This window comes from Wolffia australiana, chromosome 3, assembly GCF_029677425.1.
Source record: "Wolffia australiana isolate 7733 chromosome 3, ASM2967742v1".
Taxonomy (NCBI): Eukaryota; Viridiplantae; Streptophyta; class Magnoliopsida; order Alismatales; family Araceae; genus Wolffia; species Wolffia australiana.
In genome coordinates, this window is record NC_135837.1 from 10,773,717 (window position 1) to 10,791,506 (window position 17,790).

Below are 17,790 nucleotides of genomic sequence, written 5' to 3' on the forward strand. Positions count from 1 at the left end.
AGGAAGTGGGGGCCGCGATGGATACAACTTCCTTTCTTTAGTTTTGTGTTTGTTTAAAAAATGTCCCGCATGAGGACGGTGAATGTGCGCGGGTGTGTGAACATTTTCTTGGTGTTCTTTCTTGTGGTTTTTGATTCATTCCTCTGTTAAGTGTGTTCTTGAGCTTCTTGTGACGCCTCAGATCGTTCCTGGAGAGTCTTTGTGCTTACAAGTGGTATCAGAGCTTTCTGATTCCAGGGATCTGTTGCGATGCCGAAGCGAGGAGAATCATCAACGCAAGCAGAAAAGCCCACGGCTGAAGACTCGATGAAGAAGATTGAGGTCGTGGTGCCAACGCCGCTGACGCAGCTATCAGCGACGAACTACCGGCATTGGGCGATGCGGATGGAGGTGCATCTCGACGCCCAAAATTTGTGGGATGTGGTGGCCGGAACAGAGACAAATCGGCAGAAGGACAGGTTAGCCCTCTCTGCTATGCTAGCTGCGATTCCGGAGACTTCTGGCGTTCAATTGGACATCAAGAAGTCAGCAAAGGAGAACTGGGAGATCATCCGATCTTTTCACGTGGGGATAGATCGTCTCGCCCAATCCAGAGCTCAAGGTTTGCGGCGAGAGTTCGAGAATCTCACCATGAAGAAGGAAGAAAAGCCAAGTGATTTCACTGACAAATTTACAAGAGTTGTCTTTGATTTACGACAATGTAGTGATAACATCAAAGACAGATCGCCTCCGAGGTATGACTCCCTGACGCTCACTATTGAACAGTTCAGTGATATGGAGACTATGTCTCTTGTGGAGGCAATTGGATCTCTGAAGATTCATGAAATGCGTCTTGCGGAGAGAGACGCCAGAGAAGAGGAGCAAGCGTTACTGACTCGAGCGTTGAATCGACTCAAGAAGACGAAGCCAGAAGAAGGGCAGTCCTCCCGTGGCAGAGGCAGAGGAAAAGGAAGAGGCAGAGGAAGAGGCCGAGGTAGAGGAAAATCTCAGGCAAATGATGAACAGAAGCTAGAAGGAGAAACAAAACCGTTTGATAAATCGAAGGTGAGATGCTATAATTGTCAAGGTTTTGGGCATTTTGCAGATGAATGTACCAATGACAGAAAACCAAGGGCTCGAGATGAAGCTGCTAACGTGACTGTTGAAGAGTCAAAACTGTTCATGGCATTCACGGAGACTGCTCTGCTGCAAGGAGCCTAGGAGTCAAACCTTGAAGATGGCGTGTGGTATCTTGACACCGGGGCTAGCTCTCATATGACCTGTGAGAGATCTTATTTTCATTCTTTAGATGAAAATCAATGTGTAATGGTCAAATTTGGTGATGGATCCTCGATCAAGTTTGAGGGAAAAGGATCTGTTTTAGTAATTTGCTCAGTGGTGATGATTTGAAGCTTGAATGGGTGTTATATGTACCTGATCTCAGGGCGAATATCTTGTCTTGGAAAATTGGATGATGCCGGTTTTAAGTCTTCATTAAGTGGAGGCTTTCTCACTATAACTGATGATGTGGGCAGGGTGTTTGCCAAAGTGAAGAAAACCGGCGGAAGCATGTATCTTCTCAAGTTATTTGTGTCTGAAACTTGTCAGCTTACGCAAGAAGAAGAGAAGCAAGTGTGGCTATGGCATCATCGATTATGTCATCAAAACTTTCGGACAATAGATGATATGAGAAGAAGTGAGATGGTTTTGGGCCTACCTTTGGTATGTTTTTCTGATCAGCTGTGCAGAAACTGCGTTGCGGGAAAGCAAACTCGAAGACCTTTTCCAAGCACTTCAGAGTTTCGAGCTTCAAAGAGACTTGAGTTGATTCGTGATGACTTGTGTGGGCCCATCCAACCATCAACAATCGGGGGAAGCAAGTATTATCTTTTAATTGTTGATGATTTTTCTAGACTAATGTGGGTGGCCTTTCTGAAAGAAAAGTCAGAGGCATTTGATGCTTTCAAAAGGTTCAGAACTCTAGCTGAATCAGAGTGTGGAGAAAAAATAAAATGTTTCAGGTAAGACCAAGGAGGAGAATTTAATTCCGACCAGTTCAAGTGCTATTGTGATGAGAATGGAATTAAACGTCAGCTTACTGCCCCATACTCACCGCAGCAGAATGGAGTAGTGGAGAGGAAAAATAGGACAATTATGTCCCTCGTGAGAAGCATGCTGAGGGAGAAGAAGCTTCCTCTCGAGTTGTGGGCAGAGGCCGTGAATACTTGTGTATATGTCCTGAATCGTTCATCCACTAAGAGTCTCCATGGTGTAACTCCATATGAGAGTTGGTGTGGGAGAAAGCCGAATCTGGAGCATCTGCGGGTGTTTGGATCAGTGGTACATGTGAAGACTGCAAAGAAGACGAGCAAACTTGAAGATAGAAGCCGTGCTATGATTTTCATTGGATATGAATTGGACACTAAAGCATATAGGTGCCTTGATCCAGTGACCTTCAAGGTGCTAATCAATCGTGATGTTATTTTTGAAGAAACTCAGAGCTGGGATTTTGGTCAACAAGTGAGTCAAAGTATTGATCTCACCTTTATCTCGGCCAACAACACGGAAAACTCATCTGGAGCCTCAACAACTGAAGAAGATTCTACAGTGGACGAGTCTCCATATGAAAATGTTGACCAAAGTCAATTCTCTGATGAAGAAGAGAGACCTGGAAAGCTGAGATCAATTCTGTCGATCTATGAGGCAACGCAAGAAGTGGGAGATGATGAAATATGTTTCATCTCAAGTGAAGAGCCCTCGTCATATGCAGTAGCAGTCAAAGATGAAGTGTGGAGGCAAGCTATGAATGAAGAAATTGCAGCAATTGAGAAGACTTCCACGTGGGAATTAGTGAAGCCAACTCAGAAGTGCAAGCCAATTGGGGTGAAGTGAGTGTACAGAGTCAAGAGAGACTCTAAGGGTGAAGTGACAAGATATAAGGCTCGACTAGTTGCAAAAGGCTACAGTCAAAGAAAAGGAGTTGATTTTGATGAAGTCTTCTCACCTGTGGCAAGAATGGAATCCATTCGAATCCTTATGGCACTAGCAGCTCAGTCGAGGTGGTGTCTACATCATCTAGATGTTAAGTCGGCATTCTTAAATGGTGAAATTAAGGAGGAGATTTATGTGGCCCAACCGGAAGGATTTGTGATGAAAGGCAAAGAAAACTATGTCCTAAAGCTGAAAAAGGCTCTGTATGGGCTTAAACAGGCACCGAGGGCATGGAATTCCAAATTGGATGAAGCAGTGACTAAAATTGGGTTTAAGAGAAGTGCAAGTGATCAGGCTGTGTACATCTCAACCATCAAACAGCATAGACTACTGGTGGGAGTGTATGTGGATGATCTAATCATCACAGGGTCAAGTGCTGAGGAAATAGAGAAGTTCAAGCATTCTATGAAGACTCTGTTTGATATGACTGATTTCGGTTTGCTCAACTCCTATTTGGGCATTGAAGTAATGCAGAAGAATTCCGAAGTCAGACTATCTCAAAGTCTCTATGCATTAAAAATTCATGATGAATTCAACATGAGGGATTGCAACTCATCCAAGGCACCAATGGAGTATCGGTTGAAATTGAGCAGAGAAGGAGAAGGAGCTGAAGTGGATCCTACTCTATTCTGAAAACTAATCGGGTGTCTGAGGTACTTAACTTTAACTCAACCTGATTTAGTATTTTCTGTGAGTTATTTGAGCAGGTTTATGAGTAAACCAAGCTCAGATCACATGGCTGCTGCAAAAAGGGTACTGAGGTATGTGAAGGGATCTATCGAATATGGGCTGGTGTATAGGCATGATAAGGTGTGCAAGTTGCTTGGATTTTGTGATAGCGATTATGCAGGAGACGTGGATGATCGCAAGAGCACTTCAGGGCTTATTTTCTTCTATTGATCTAAGCCGATCGCGTGGAATTGTTGCAAGCAACAGCTGATAGCTCTTTCATCTTGTGAGGCTGAATACATAGCTGCCACTACAGCAGCGTGTCAAGGCATATGGATTAGTCGGTTCATGGGTGAATTACTAGGAGAAAGCCATCAGCGATTTGATCTATGCATTGACAACAAATCGGCAATTCAAATCAGCCGAAATCCAGTTCATCACTGGCGAACGAATCACATTAACGTGCGCTTCCATTTCATCCGAAATTGTGTGGAAGAGAAGAAGGTGGAACTGAAATATGTGTGCACAGATAATCAGCTCGCTGATTTGTTTACTAAATCACTCAGTGTCACAAGGTTTGCGGAGCCTTGCCGAAGAATTGGTCTTTCTCTGGTGAAACAGGATTCGGATCAAGGAGGAGATTGAAGGGGGTGATCCTCACCGCTGGATCAAAATCTAACGAGTTTTATGTTTTAAGTGCAGAGCTTTAATCGAAGCCGTCGGATCTGAGGAGTTATAACGGCTGCAGTGGAGACACGATGGAGGAAGTGGGGGCCGCGATGGATACAACTTCCTTTCTTTAGTTTTGTGTTTGTTTAAAAAATGTCCCGCACGAGGACGGTGAATGTGCGCGGGTGTGTGAACATTTTCTTGGTGTTCTTTCTTGTGGTTTTTGATTCATTCCTCTGTTAAGTGTGTTCTTGAGCTTCCTGTGACGCCTCAGATCGTTCCTTGAGAGCCTTTGTGCTTACAAAACACGGGTATCCGCTGATGCTACATAAAAATCTTGAACGGCTAATTCTTGCAAATAATAGGAGAGATAGAAGGGGGAAAAGTGAGGGACCCGGGTACGAAAGAGTTCACTACGGAGTATCAAACTTCCCCAGACGGGAGAAAAGAAGAGACAACACATCGTTTAATTCGAAAGGGAACCACGCTTTGCGTACGCAAGACCCCGTGTGCACGCAAGACCGGGTGGACCATCACCATACGGATATTGCTGGAACTTGCGCCACCACGTTTTGTGGACTTAAGTATTTAAAGAGTTTATACGATGGTCTCCCCTTGATTCCACATTAGATTCCACACAAGCAAGCCGTGGTTGGAAGTCCTCTGCGTGGAATTAGTTTCGCCGAGAGACCTTTTCTTACCCATCTAGAACGCCATTTCTGACCAGTTTCTGATCTCACATCGACGCTGAGATTTTCCCATCGACGCTGAGGAGCAAGGGAGCAGCGATCTACTTTCCCGTGTGCATTCCATATGTGTCTGCGCTCATGAAATGTCTTGTACCATCTCAATGTACGCTTAAAACGTGGGCAGCGGGTATTTGCGTACCTACAAAAATCCGTGAAGTAAAGATATAAACCCGCACTTGTTGCATCTCCAAATTCTGAGCGACGTTGGATCCATATCAAATTTTATCTGCAGGTATTAGGCTTCAGTATCGTCGGCTGGTCGTATTCGTTGGCAGAAGATGTGGCTCATATTAAGCCTCGTCAACGGTCCATGGCGAGAAGATTACCCCGTGCAGACGCAGACTATAGTTTCTCATCAGCGCCTAATGGTAACACTGCGCGTACCCCGTCTGGAATCGCGAAGCACGCCCCTCCTACATCGGCCAGATTCTGACCTAGTAAGTAAATTTGCCCATTTCCTTGCTTGCATCAGGAAACAGAAATATGAAGTCGCTATTTAGAATAAGACATTCTTGCAATGAGAGAGGGAAACGCCTTGTCGACCAAAATAAATTACAGTGAGGGAGTATAAAACCCTAATCAAATTGGACCTATTACTATAAGGAAAATATATAATCACGAAATCACCTTGCATATTGTAAAATTTCGAACTATTCGCATCATTTGTTGTGTAATCTGAAACCAGGATAAAAGGTTAATATGACTTTTATTTACAGGATGAAAATATTATTCTAGAGTTTTGATTTAATGTGAGACTGTGCTTAAGACTTTAATTATTTCAGCCACTTTCCTCTCATAAGATTTACCTAATAAGAATCCAAGTTATATGAGTAAGTTTTGGATATTCTAGGTTGGTGAAGATAGCGTGTTCACTCACTTTACCAAGGTGATACTAATTCAACCGCTCAGTTGTCGACTATAACTTCCCTACCATATTTACACTAGAATTAGAAACAAGTAGCACATCGTCAAAAATATGGTTTAATATTTAGACATGGTATAATCAGGATCTGTTTTATGTCCCTACATGAATGGATAATCATTAGTGAATGGTCTAGGTCAAGTGTACTAAAATATTATGCATGTTTATCATAAGAGACATCCCCCAGGTTTGATATGAGCCGTCATCTTCTTTTCAAATCTCAACAACTTTTACGGATGATTACTTGGAGCTTGCAGAGAGTTTATCTTGTTCAATAATTCTGTCAAAAAATCTACAAAAATGAAGCACTTAAAGGAATCACACTATAGAGAAGGAAACTATCTTCTGGTTTTATTAAAAAATGTATAACAAAAAAATGAAATTAAGTATGTGATACTACGTTTATTTTTATGAGCTGGTTATTTCCACTACAATAATATATTTTAAAACTTTTATGTTTATATTTTGATTCAATATTTTAAAATAAACGTATAACAAAAAAAATTATGTTTGTAGACCTTTTAACAGAGTTATTGAACAAGATAAACTCTCTGTAAGCCCCAAGTAATCATCCATAAAAGCTGTTGAAGAATAAAACTTTAAGATATTGAATCACAATACAAACATAAAAGTTTTAAAAGTTTAAAACACAGATTATGTAACAAGGATGAAAACAAAATACATCTGAATATTTTCATGCATGATAAAAAACAATTATAAGACTATCTTCTGAGGAAGATAGAGAGTAATAATGTCATGCCATAAGAAATATTCTATAATAAAAATTCAAATGATCAATCATACATTTTTATCCTATACGCTGAATTGAGACATTTTAATCTTAAAACTTATCATTTCTTATAGTTTAAAAAAACCTTTTATATCAAGATCAAACAATTAAAGGTTGATAAGATCAAGTATTTAGAGATAAAATCTCGGGCTTTGTGTATCGAATAAATGACCATCCCAACTGCTAATTTCATAAATTTTATCTCACTTGACAACCATTCAAACCTTTTCAGAAAATCTCCAAAAGGAACTTTTAATTTGACTGCAAGGTTTTGAGATTACAAAAAAAACTTAGTGTGTAAACATTATTATTGGTGCACAGATGAGGATCCTCTTTAGATGCCTACCTGCTTTTTTTATGTTGATGCCCTATTGCGCCCAAAAATCAATGTCCAACAGAATTTTGTCATATATTCCTATAAATGCCCAAAAAATCAAGATTCCTATCTTGCAATTATTTTTGTTTTAATAATCGTACAATGAAGAGTTGTTTAAAATAGGAAATGATTCTGATGATCTGTGGTTTGCATATCTTCTTTAGTTTTTCATCAACAAGAACTTCATTGTGCTTATTATGTCTACTCAGACTTCATTCACGTGATTTTCCATTCTAAAGGATGATACCCCTCTTTAAAGTATTACTCTAGGCACGCCAGGTTTACATTCATCATTTTATTTCTTATTATGTGAGATGCTAAATCATGCATTAGCCTCTACACAATATCTTTGACAAGAATCTAAAACTATGAGTTGAGGGTTCACCTTGAGCGTAGTTGCATTATAGGTTAGTTCCTATTACAAGCTACTCATTAGACCTTGAGAATGTAATTAACCTTTATTTTCTTAACATACACCTTGAAGGCCTCCATAATAAAATAGCATGAGTAAAAGCTGTTTATTTGCATGATTATCATCAGAAAACACAGTACTGATAATCACAAATAAAATACTTTCAATACTGATTTCATATATTCCATATTGTTAGTTTAGGTGGCTAAGGAATAACCTAAGGGGGGGTTGAATTAGGTTCTATATTTATATTTTATTTTTTATTTTAATTATTTCATGATTTTTAGACTTAAGAAATGAGGTAGGGGAAAAGGGAGACACAGTTGTTGTTTTAGACAGCTTAGGCTAATCCTTCATGCTGTTTGGAGGTATCCGTCCCCAGGTGATGATGTGCCATAATCAAATTTATGTGAATGCCTCCAAGCAAATCACTTGGAAATAGGGCTGAACAAGGATACCAAGAAAAAAGAAAAAGTCAATGAAGCTTTGTCGTCCTAAACCCTTAAAGGTTTCCACAGAATCACATTCCTTAATCTATTTCAACTTATCCCCCATTGCCTTCTTCTTATGGCCCCCATTGATTAACCCGAGTGATCCCAAATATCTAGAAATAACAGTATATTTTTGAATAATGTATTCTCCTGAACAGCACTTAGCATTGATTTCTACTCAAAATAGTATTCAAGATAGTGATCAATTTTAATTATTTCAGAAAGAAAATGTTTATGTCAAAACTTTATAATTAAGAGATAAATATTCATAAATATAACTATTAGTTCCCTTCACTAATAGCTCATTGCTTGTGGTCATTCTTTCTTCAGTCCTTGTCTCTTCCACGTTTTTATTTGGATAAAATTCTCGATTAGCGTTTGACTTTTTATGCTTAAAATTCCAATATCTTTTTCAATCCGGCACCGCATGCAATGAACATGCAACGATTCTACCTCAAACAATTTTGTAACACAATTTTGCACAATGTTTATCTCACACAAAGAATTCAGAAACAAATCAGAGAAATCTCTAGAGATCAATCTTTCAACTTACTTTCTTTACAACTTGATTCCTCTGTGTCCAACTGCAAACCTTTTTACCTCTTTCCCACCTGAAACAAATTATGTGATTCAATTTTCATTGGTTTCGTATGGATGTTAGCAGCAATTCATATGTTGAACAATAGCTCAAAATATCTATAATAAATATGTTAAAATTTCTTAAATTATCATAGGATGGAGGATGTGTGAAGTTGGAATCCCAGCCTTCTTTTCTTTGAATCTTGACATACCCCGCACCAAAAACCACGATTCCAAGTTCTATGGATTTGGATTGATGTTAGCAACAAATTATATCTTCAAATAATGATAAAAAACTTCTTGATAATAGCTCCAGGACTTGACAGATCTCTCTAGCTTTTGGACTGTGGTTTTAAAAGGGCAAAGAGAAGGAGGTTTGAAATTAGGGCTCAAAATTGCATATATGCACTTGGAAATCCAGAATGGCATAATGGTAATCTTTCAAAAGTCCAACAGTCATGTTCTTTAATTATTATTAAGCAATATAAAATAATAATCATTTTAATTTAGAATTTTCATATTTACAATTTTGCCATCAATTCAAAATAGCTTTTAATATATAAGAGCAAAAACTAGAGTGTTATGCCAAGGAGTTAAAATTTAAAATAATATTAAAAATTTAGATATTTTCAATAAAATAATTTAAATAAAGATATCAACATTTGATAATAGCGTCATGATGTAATACATGTTCATTAAATCATCCATAAATTGAGATTTAAATACTCGAGGGTAGTAATTAAGATTACAAGTCCTAAATACACTGTTTGACTCGTTCAATGTATGGTAAAGATAAGTAACCTTTTAAAATATCTAAAGCTCTTATTTTATCTTCACATACAATCAGTTAATTAAGGCCTATTTCGCTTTGATCACAACCCATAGTGAGGCATGCATCACTTTGAACATTCATCAAAACACACGTCAAGGTGTTGTGCTAAAACTACCCTTAAAGCTTAATCTTCAGATATCAGCATTTTTATTCAAACGGTTAGAAGTGCATGACTTTCCAATTAAAAACAATTTATTATGCTTTGTGAACAAATTTCATCAATAAATTTTGATGATTGAAAATCTATTCTTTTTAATTTATTTAAAATGCTTCTGAGTTTTATATACTTTTTAATTTGCGGTGTGTTTTGTTCAACTTTTCTGGGATTTTATCAACTTTTTTTGACATTGAATCTATACCAAAAACAGTTAAGATATTTTTTGGGTTCATATTTAATGTATAGTGATTTAATTATAATTTTCATATTATATTCTTATTTTGAACATAATATTCATATCCATGTGAATCTTTATGGTATTTTGTGATGTTGAAATCTTAAATACGGAAATTATTCAACAAATTAGGCAGATTTAATATTTTAGGTATTTTTGTTTTGTTTTCAGAATTATCTAAATACATGCACTATGCTGGAAATTTCTCCCATGCATTAGGGTGCAATGAGATGATGGAGTGGTTAACAATGACTTGACTTTAAATATTGATATCTAGTTATTTATAGGACTTCTGTCTCTCTTCCCTCTGTCCATCTATGCACTCTTATGTATAAAAACACCCCCCTCGCATCTTTTGTAAAAGAGCACATTTGGATGTGATTCTTAATTGAGACTAGAAGATGGTCTGTCCTTGCTGCTGAATGATTTAAGGAGGAACTTCTTGATGAACACTCATGTATTATCTTATTCTCGTTCATATATTATTTTCACTTTCTTAAGTCTTCTATATTATTTTCTGTGGTATGTTATCTTCACGTCTGTTTCCTTCTTCAAACTATCTCTTCTTCTTGTTCATTCTCCCATCTCTTCTTAACTTTTCAATGACTCATTCTTTATTTCTTGTTGTTCAAATGAAACATTCTTGGTTTTATCTCTTCTATATATTTATCTCAGATAACTCTTTTCTTGTTTCAACTTCTGTCTAACTAGATTTATTTTTTGTACCTAAAGATGTATTAGACTATAGGAAAATCTTTCCCAAGTTTGTTTTTTTTTCATGCTTGTCTGCACATGATGATACAGTTCATGCAACCTTTTTCAAGGAGAAATAATTGGTGCTAGGATTAATCACGTGATTTTATATACTAAATGGCAAGGCCATCTCGTCAGAGATAAGTATAATACAGACTCTCATTAGGCACCAATCATAGGTCAAAACATCATTTGCTGACTATGGTCTGACCACTGCCAGCTTGATTGTAAGATTGCAACTGTTCTTTATTTTTATTTTTGGTTCTCTGTGGATTATTATTTATTTCCTTTCAAAATGATTATATATTTCATTCAAAATAATTTTTCACTTTCTACTTTTCACTAATTGAAAAAATATCCACACTATCAACGTCTATAGAACATTAAGAAATCTTACTATTTATTAGTGAATAATACTTCACAAATTCAGAAACTTTATGGTAGATTCATTATGCTTTGAACTGCAAAATATGATATAAATAAGTTTATTCATTTAGTTATGAATCTTTAAAATAATGAAATAATTCAGATACAATAATTTTCATTAACTATCATATTTTAGTAGTTGAATGTCTTTTGAATCAACTTCATTAATGACAAAAGACATGGTTTTATTGCTGTCATATAAATCTCAATACATAACTTGATGATTTTACTCATTGGCCATATTCTCTTGCCCGTTTAGGTTTGACTTTAAATAATACAGTTTGTTTATTTATCGAAACACATATATTTTGACAAAAATGTTTAAGCCTTAATATTATTTGGCCTTCAATATCTAACAAGGATGGAAAGAAAATACATCTGCAGATTTTCTTGCAGTAAAAAAACTATTACAAGACTATCTTTTGAATAGGATAGAGAATAATACTGTCATGCCATAAGAAATATTTCCTAATAAAAATTGAAATGATAAATCATACTATCTTTTTAATCTTCAAACTTATCATTTCATATAGTTAAAATAAAATTATTTATATAAAGTCAAACAAGAAAGGGTTGATAAGATCAGGTACTGGAAGATAAAATCTCATGCTTTGTGTATCAAATAAATGACCATCCTAACTGCTAATTTCATCAATTTTGTCTCACTTGACAATCATTCAAACCTTTCACAAAAATCTCCAAAAAGAACTTTCAATTTTACTTCAAGGTTTTGAGATTACAAGTAAAAATCCTACTCTGTATACATTATGATAGGTGCACATATGAGGATCCTGTTTGAATCCTTGCCTACCTTTTTATGTTGATGCACTAATACACAAAAAAATCAATGTCCAACAGAATTTCGTCATATTCTCTAATAAATAGGAAACCGATTTCCAAGTGATTTTAAGCTTCCAATTATTTTGTGTTAATAATCTTACAATGAAGAGTTGTTTCAAATAGTAAATGATTCTGATGATCTGATGTTTGCATGTATTCTTTAGTTTTTCATATACTTAGATTTCCCTCTCGTCATTTTCCATTCAAAAGGAAGATATTCCTCTTGAAAGTATTACTGTAGGCACAACAGGTCTACATTCATCATATTATTTGTTATGTGAGATTCTAAATGATGCATTCGCCTCAACACAATATCTTTGACAAAAGTTTAAAATTATGAGTTGAGGATTCACCTTGAGCTTAGTTCTAATATAGGTTACCTCATATTACAAACTACTTGTTACACCTTGAGAATATAGTTACCCTTAATATTCTTGGCATACACCTTCAAGGCCCTCCATGATTAAATAGCAAGAGTGAAAACTGTTTATTTGCATGATTATCGTCACAAAACACAGTACTGATAATCACAAATAAGATACTACTTTCAATACTGATTTCATATACTCCATATCATTATTTTCATTCAAAAGGTTATTAGTGCATGGCTTTCCATCTAAAACAAATTTACTACGCTTTGTGAACAAGTTTCATCAATAAATTTCAAGGACTTGAAAATATACAGTTTTTAATTTATTTAAAATGCTTTTGGGTTTTGTATATGTGTGGATTTGTATTGTGTTTTGTTCAACTTTTATGATATTTTATCAAATGTTTTGACATTAAATCTACCAAAACAGCTAGTATATATTTTGAATTCATATTTAATATAAAGAGATTTATTTTTATTTTACATAATGTAATCTTATTTTAAAATGATATTTTTATTCATGTGATATTTATGGGATTTGTGATATTGAAATCTTAAATACTGAATTTGTTGAACAAACTTTACGCTTTTAGCTGATTTAATATTATAAATAGTGTTTTTAGTTTTCAGATTTATTTAAAGACATGTACCATGCTAGCGATTTCTCACATAAATTAAGGACCAAAGAGATGATCGAGTCGTTGAGAATGACTCGACTTCAAATATTTGTATCTTGTGATCCATAGGATTTTTGTCTCTCTTCCCGCTGTCCATCTATACACTCTCATATATAAATATCGCCCCCCATATTTTATAAAAGGGCACATTTGGATGTGATTCTTAATTACGACAAGTCGATGGTCTGTTCTTGCTGCTTAAGGATTGAAGGACTGATATCTTAAAGAAGACTCATGTATTATCTTGCTCTTTTTCATATATTATTCTCACTTTCTTCACTATTCTATATTACTATGTGATCTCCATGTCTATTTACGTCTTCATACTATCTCTTCTTCTCCTTCATTCTCCCACCTCTTCTTATCATTTTATAACTCATTCTTTATTCCTTGAATCAACTTCATTAATATCAAAAAACATGGTTTGATTCCTGTCTTATAAATCTCTTTACATATCTTGATGATTTTACTCATTGGCCATTTTCTCAAGCCCATTCAGATTTGACTTGAAATAATACATTTTTTCTATGTATCGAAACACATGCATTTTAACAAAAAGTTCTTGAGCTTTACTTTTGTTTGGCCTTCAATATTTTCAAATATTCCTAGTCATTTAGTTATATTAAAAAGATAACTGCACTAGCTAAGGAATCTAATCCATAGCTATCTGGGAATGATGCCATCCATTTTATTGATTATACTCGTATGTTGAATCCTGTACAATTTGGAATAAGGTGCACATATGTTTTTACCATCAATAAGACCAAATTTGATGTGGAATGACAGGTTGACATCAACAAGAAGTACAAAATGTAAGACGACGGACACCAACAACCACTTAATTCCCTGGGAATGCCACTAGGCTCCCAATGACCTGGACACCGCGGGTTGAATACTGACAGTGAAGCACGCATACTATTGTGAGTGCACACACCCTCAACGAGTCCAGCCAGGGTTGTATTAATAGAAACTATCTCTATCCTAACCCTGGTCAGGGTCAGAACACCTCGATCAGCAGGGTCAGAACGTCTCGATCAGCAGGTGATGGTAGGGTCATAACGTCTAGATCAGCAGGTGATGGGAAAGGCAGTGGCAAGGGGACCTGCAGGCACCGCATGAGCGGTGGTGCTGGTGGGCGCTCGCAGTGCTAAGGACGATGCGAGCAAAGGTCAATGGTGGGGTGGCCCCCATCATGGCATCACACGGCAACGTCAAGGGCGGTGGTCGATGGTGGCAAGGGCATCACCCTATGGTTGGGCGGCAGCGAGGGGAGGGCTTTGCGGTGGCATGGATAGAAGTCTGGTAGGGGTTCAGGCAATAGCATGTGGAAGCAACAAGCGCTGTACAAGCGATGGCACTGACAGCCCACGACAATGTTGAGGGCAGTGCATGGCGATGGTCAGAGAGATGCGTGGGGGCGGCAAAGGCAGTTCGGGTGGATCTGCCAACAAGTGCAACAGCATGCAGTAGAGGCAATGGTAGTGCAGCTGGTGCGGACAGCACAATCGACGGTGAGGTGGCATGCCATCAAGGTACAAACAACATTGTGTGAGCAGTAGCGATACAATGTATGCGGTAGTGGCGTGGCATAGTACGTAGTGGCGTGGGCAGCACATTGTTAGCGGTGGCATTGGCGACGATGGTGGCAGTGGCATGTAGTGGCACCCGCAACGTGCGGCACCATGCAGCAGCAGTGGCAAGGGTGGCAAAATGGCATCAGGGTATTTCTCTCTTTTGTTTTCTGAGGGAGGGCAAATTGAAGAGGGGCAAAACTGGAAATGATAAAAAAAATTAAAAAAAACAAAACATGCTTTATAAGAAGAGAGGCCTAAGCTTGGGTCCACATGCCGAAGTCCAAACACCGAAACACGTAGGCCCAAACACGTAGGCTCACAAAATGAGAAGAAGCACCAAAACTACAAATGAGGATAATATCAACTTGAAGGCTGCTTCTTTCACCTCACCCCTAGTTCCTTGGGCCAATTGCCACCAAATATTTGGAGCAAGATGGTCCCCATCAATATTATTATATCACATCGTGATCTAGAAGATAAGGAGTGTGGATTGACTCACTTATGGACATGTTTGTCGTTGGTTACCATGTAAATACAGTCCCTCATCCACTTGATGCTCCCAAGATGACTTAGAGCATGGTCAATTGTCAAACACCAATCGGTCATCAAAATTTGTACTGATGCGTTCAGAAATCATCGGATAACTCTTCTTTTATATTTCAATGCCTTGGCTAATGAGTTTATTGCATCGTCTTCCTCGAGTTGTCACCTCTTATAATGAGCATGGACGATCCCGTCTTCACCACTCAGTCATCGTCGTAAACTTCTTGATGCACCCAAACTAAGACTATTTAGAATACCATTATTAGAGACTTTTAGGTCATAGTCGAAGTACAATTTTATGTTCATAATACATTGTTGGTGTCTCAGATCTAAGGACCACTTACACAATAGTGATGTGAATCAACCTGATTGACAATTTGGTATAATACCACTCAGGGATTCATACAGATCAATTTAGTGAGCTCTTTCCACTAAAGGGCGCCCACAATCTATCTTTAATGTCTCCACACTAATGACTATGATACTTGCCATACTCGTCCTATGAGTGAGACTAGATAGTGATATTCTATCTAGATACTTTCATGTCCTTCTCGAGTACCCTTCAAATAGGAATATTTTGAACACATGCTTAAAGACTAGTGATCTCCCTATTACGATATCATCATAATTCACTAATTCTGATCATGTATTCAAGGTCTTCATTATAAGCATCACACATGCACTATAATGAATATATTCTATTAATAAATATGGAATGTGTGATTGGCTTGCTAGCCACATAGATTTCCGTCAGTGTTCCTTGTGGAGGCAAACTGTACTCATCATCTAGCTAGAATTATTTCATAAATACATGTTATAAATTTAATTTCTTAAGTTAAAATCAACATTGATGTAATTTTTATCGTAAATTTTGAGCTTATCACGGAGCCTTAAAAGCACAAACTTTCAAACCATTTTGCAGATAATAGTTGGATAAGTGTTCACTCAATAAACTCCATATGACTAGTATTTTATGTTTAACATGGTGTTCAAAAACCTCATTTGTTAAATTTATGCCATTAATGTTATTTTCAGAGAAAAATAATATTTAATGTAACATATGTAATATGCAGTTAATCATAAATAGACATTAATTAATAAAATGAACTTTCTTCTTAGTCAATCAGAAATTTATGCTTTCCAAACTGGTATCATAATTCTCTGAGGGTGAAAATTATAAATTTATTTACATTTTTTTTGTAAAACACATGTAAAGACAAAAAAACGTTCCAGAAGCCTATGTTATTTTCACCGCATAGCATATCCATGAAAATATCCAATGATCTTATAGCACATTCCGTTGTTTCATATTTAGAGGGAATTCTTAACTCAACTTTTAATATCAGTTTTTATTTTATAAATTTTATGTATATCACCTATAATGAATCATTCTTCAACTAATAAACTGAACTCTTTTGTTAAGTATATTTTATAAATTCCATAATATAATTTCTCTAAATTTTAACATTATAATTTTCTTTGAACTTTTTTATCCTAATGAATCATTATTTAAGAAATTAATACATCTATTTTAATTTCACAGAGGATTTATTTGAATTCTGATAGTAAAATTTAATTTTTACATTAAAACATATAAAATATATAGACTTAACTTTAAGAATATTAATTAAAATTCCAAATGGTATAATCAATTGCTGTGACATTCTCCAAATTTATGCATGTTAAAAATAAAATAAAATTTTCACTTGTTTGATTATGGATTAATTTTATTTTTACATATTTTTATATCATCTAAGACATATTAATGGCCACGTCAAGAGAAATTAATAGCTATCAATTTACCACGTTAGATATTTACAATTGTTTAGAATCGAATTTAATTTTGAAAATTTTAAATAACTATTTTTAATTAATAACTTCAGCCCTGTATTCTTAATACGATCATTTTACTTTCTCTTTTGCTTCACAATTTTTAAATTCGACACCACTGCCATCAAGATAGGCCTCACATTGCCCATTTGTACCATTCAGTTATCTGTCACATCATCATCATTCTAAAACCTCATCTCTGTTTTTTATTTCTCTCCATATATATCAATGTCGGTATTTTAGCCTCCACTACTGTCACATCTTTCCACCACACGGCTTGTTGATGAACCTCAAATGAGACATTACAATGTCAACATCTTACGGATATTTTGGCATCAGTTTACTGATATTATCTTCATTTTAATGTGAAGTCTTGTTTCAGGAATGAAATACACCATTTGGTCAAAACAACGCTTTTTAATATGATTTTTACATATTTTATAAATCCAATTAGTTTATGAAAAATGTGTATTAATTTTAAGGGGTTTAATTCTTCTTGTCAATTATTATTTTCGTTTAGGGCTTTTTTATATCAAAAATAGAGCGGAAGAAACAAAAATAGGGTTGTGCCAGCAGCTGAGATGGAAGCCAGGCACAACAGCGTTCAAGCCAGATATAGGTTGGTGAGTCCTAAGCGCTCAAGTCCGCGTGCAGTTGGCAAGTACCAGCGCATAACAAGCACATCCTAGCAACCTTGGAGGAACCTAATGGTCAGACCACCCTATGTAAGACAAAATATCCTTTGAAACTTTAAAAATAAGCTTTCAACTTCAACTTTTGACTGAATTACAAAGCAGCGGTAGGAGACCCTTCTGGTGGCAAAGCGAGCAAAAGGATGGATATGACACCTCTTTGACGGCTCCAAATGCCAAGGAAAATGCCATCAAGAATCAGACGGTATCTAGATCTGTGCCAGCACGAAGGAG

The 17,790-nt window shown here is 36.3% G+C and overlaps 1 protein-coding gene across 1 annotated transcript; it reads left to right on the forward strand.

Annotated features, from left to right (window-relative positions):
- The first annotated feature begins 249 nt into the window (after positions 1–249).
- LOC144701406 (uncharacterized) lies at positions 250–1,200 on the forward strand. The gene has a single exon (XM_078573222.1). The coding sequence runs from the start codon at positions 250–252 to the stop codon at positions 1,198–1,200; it is 951 nt and encodes a 316-aa protein (XP_078429348.1).
- The last annotated feature ends 16,590 nt before the right edge of the window (positions 1,201–17,790 follow it).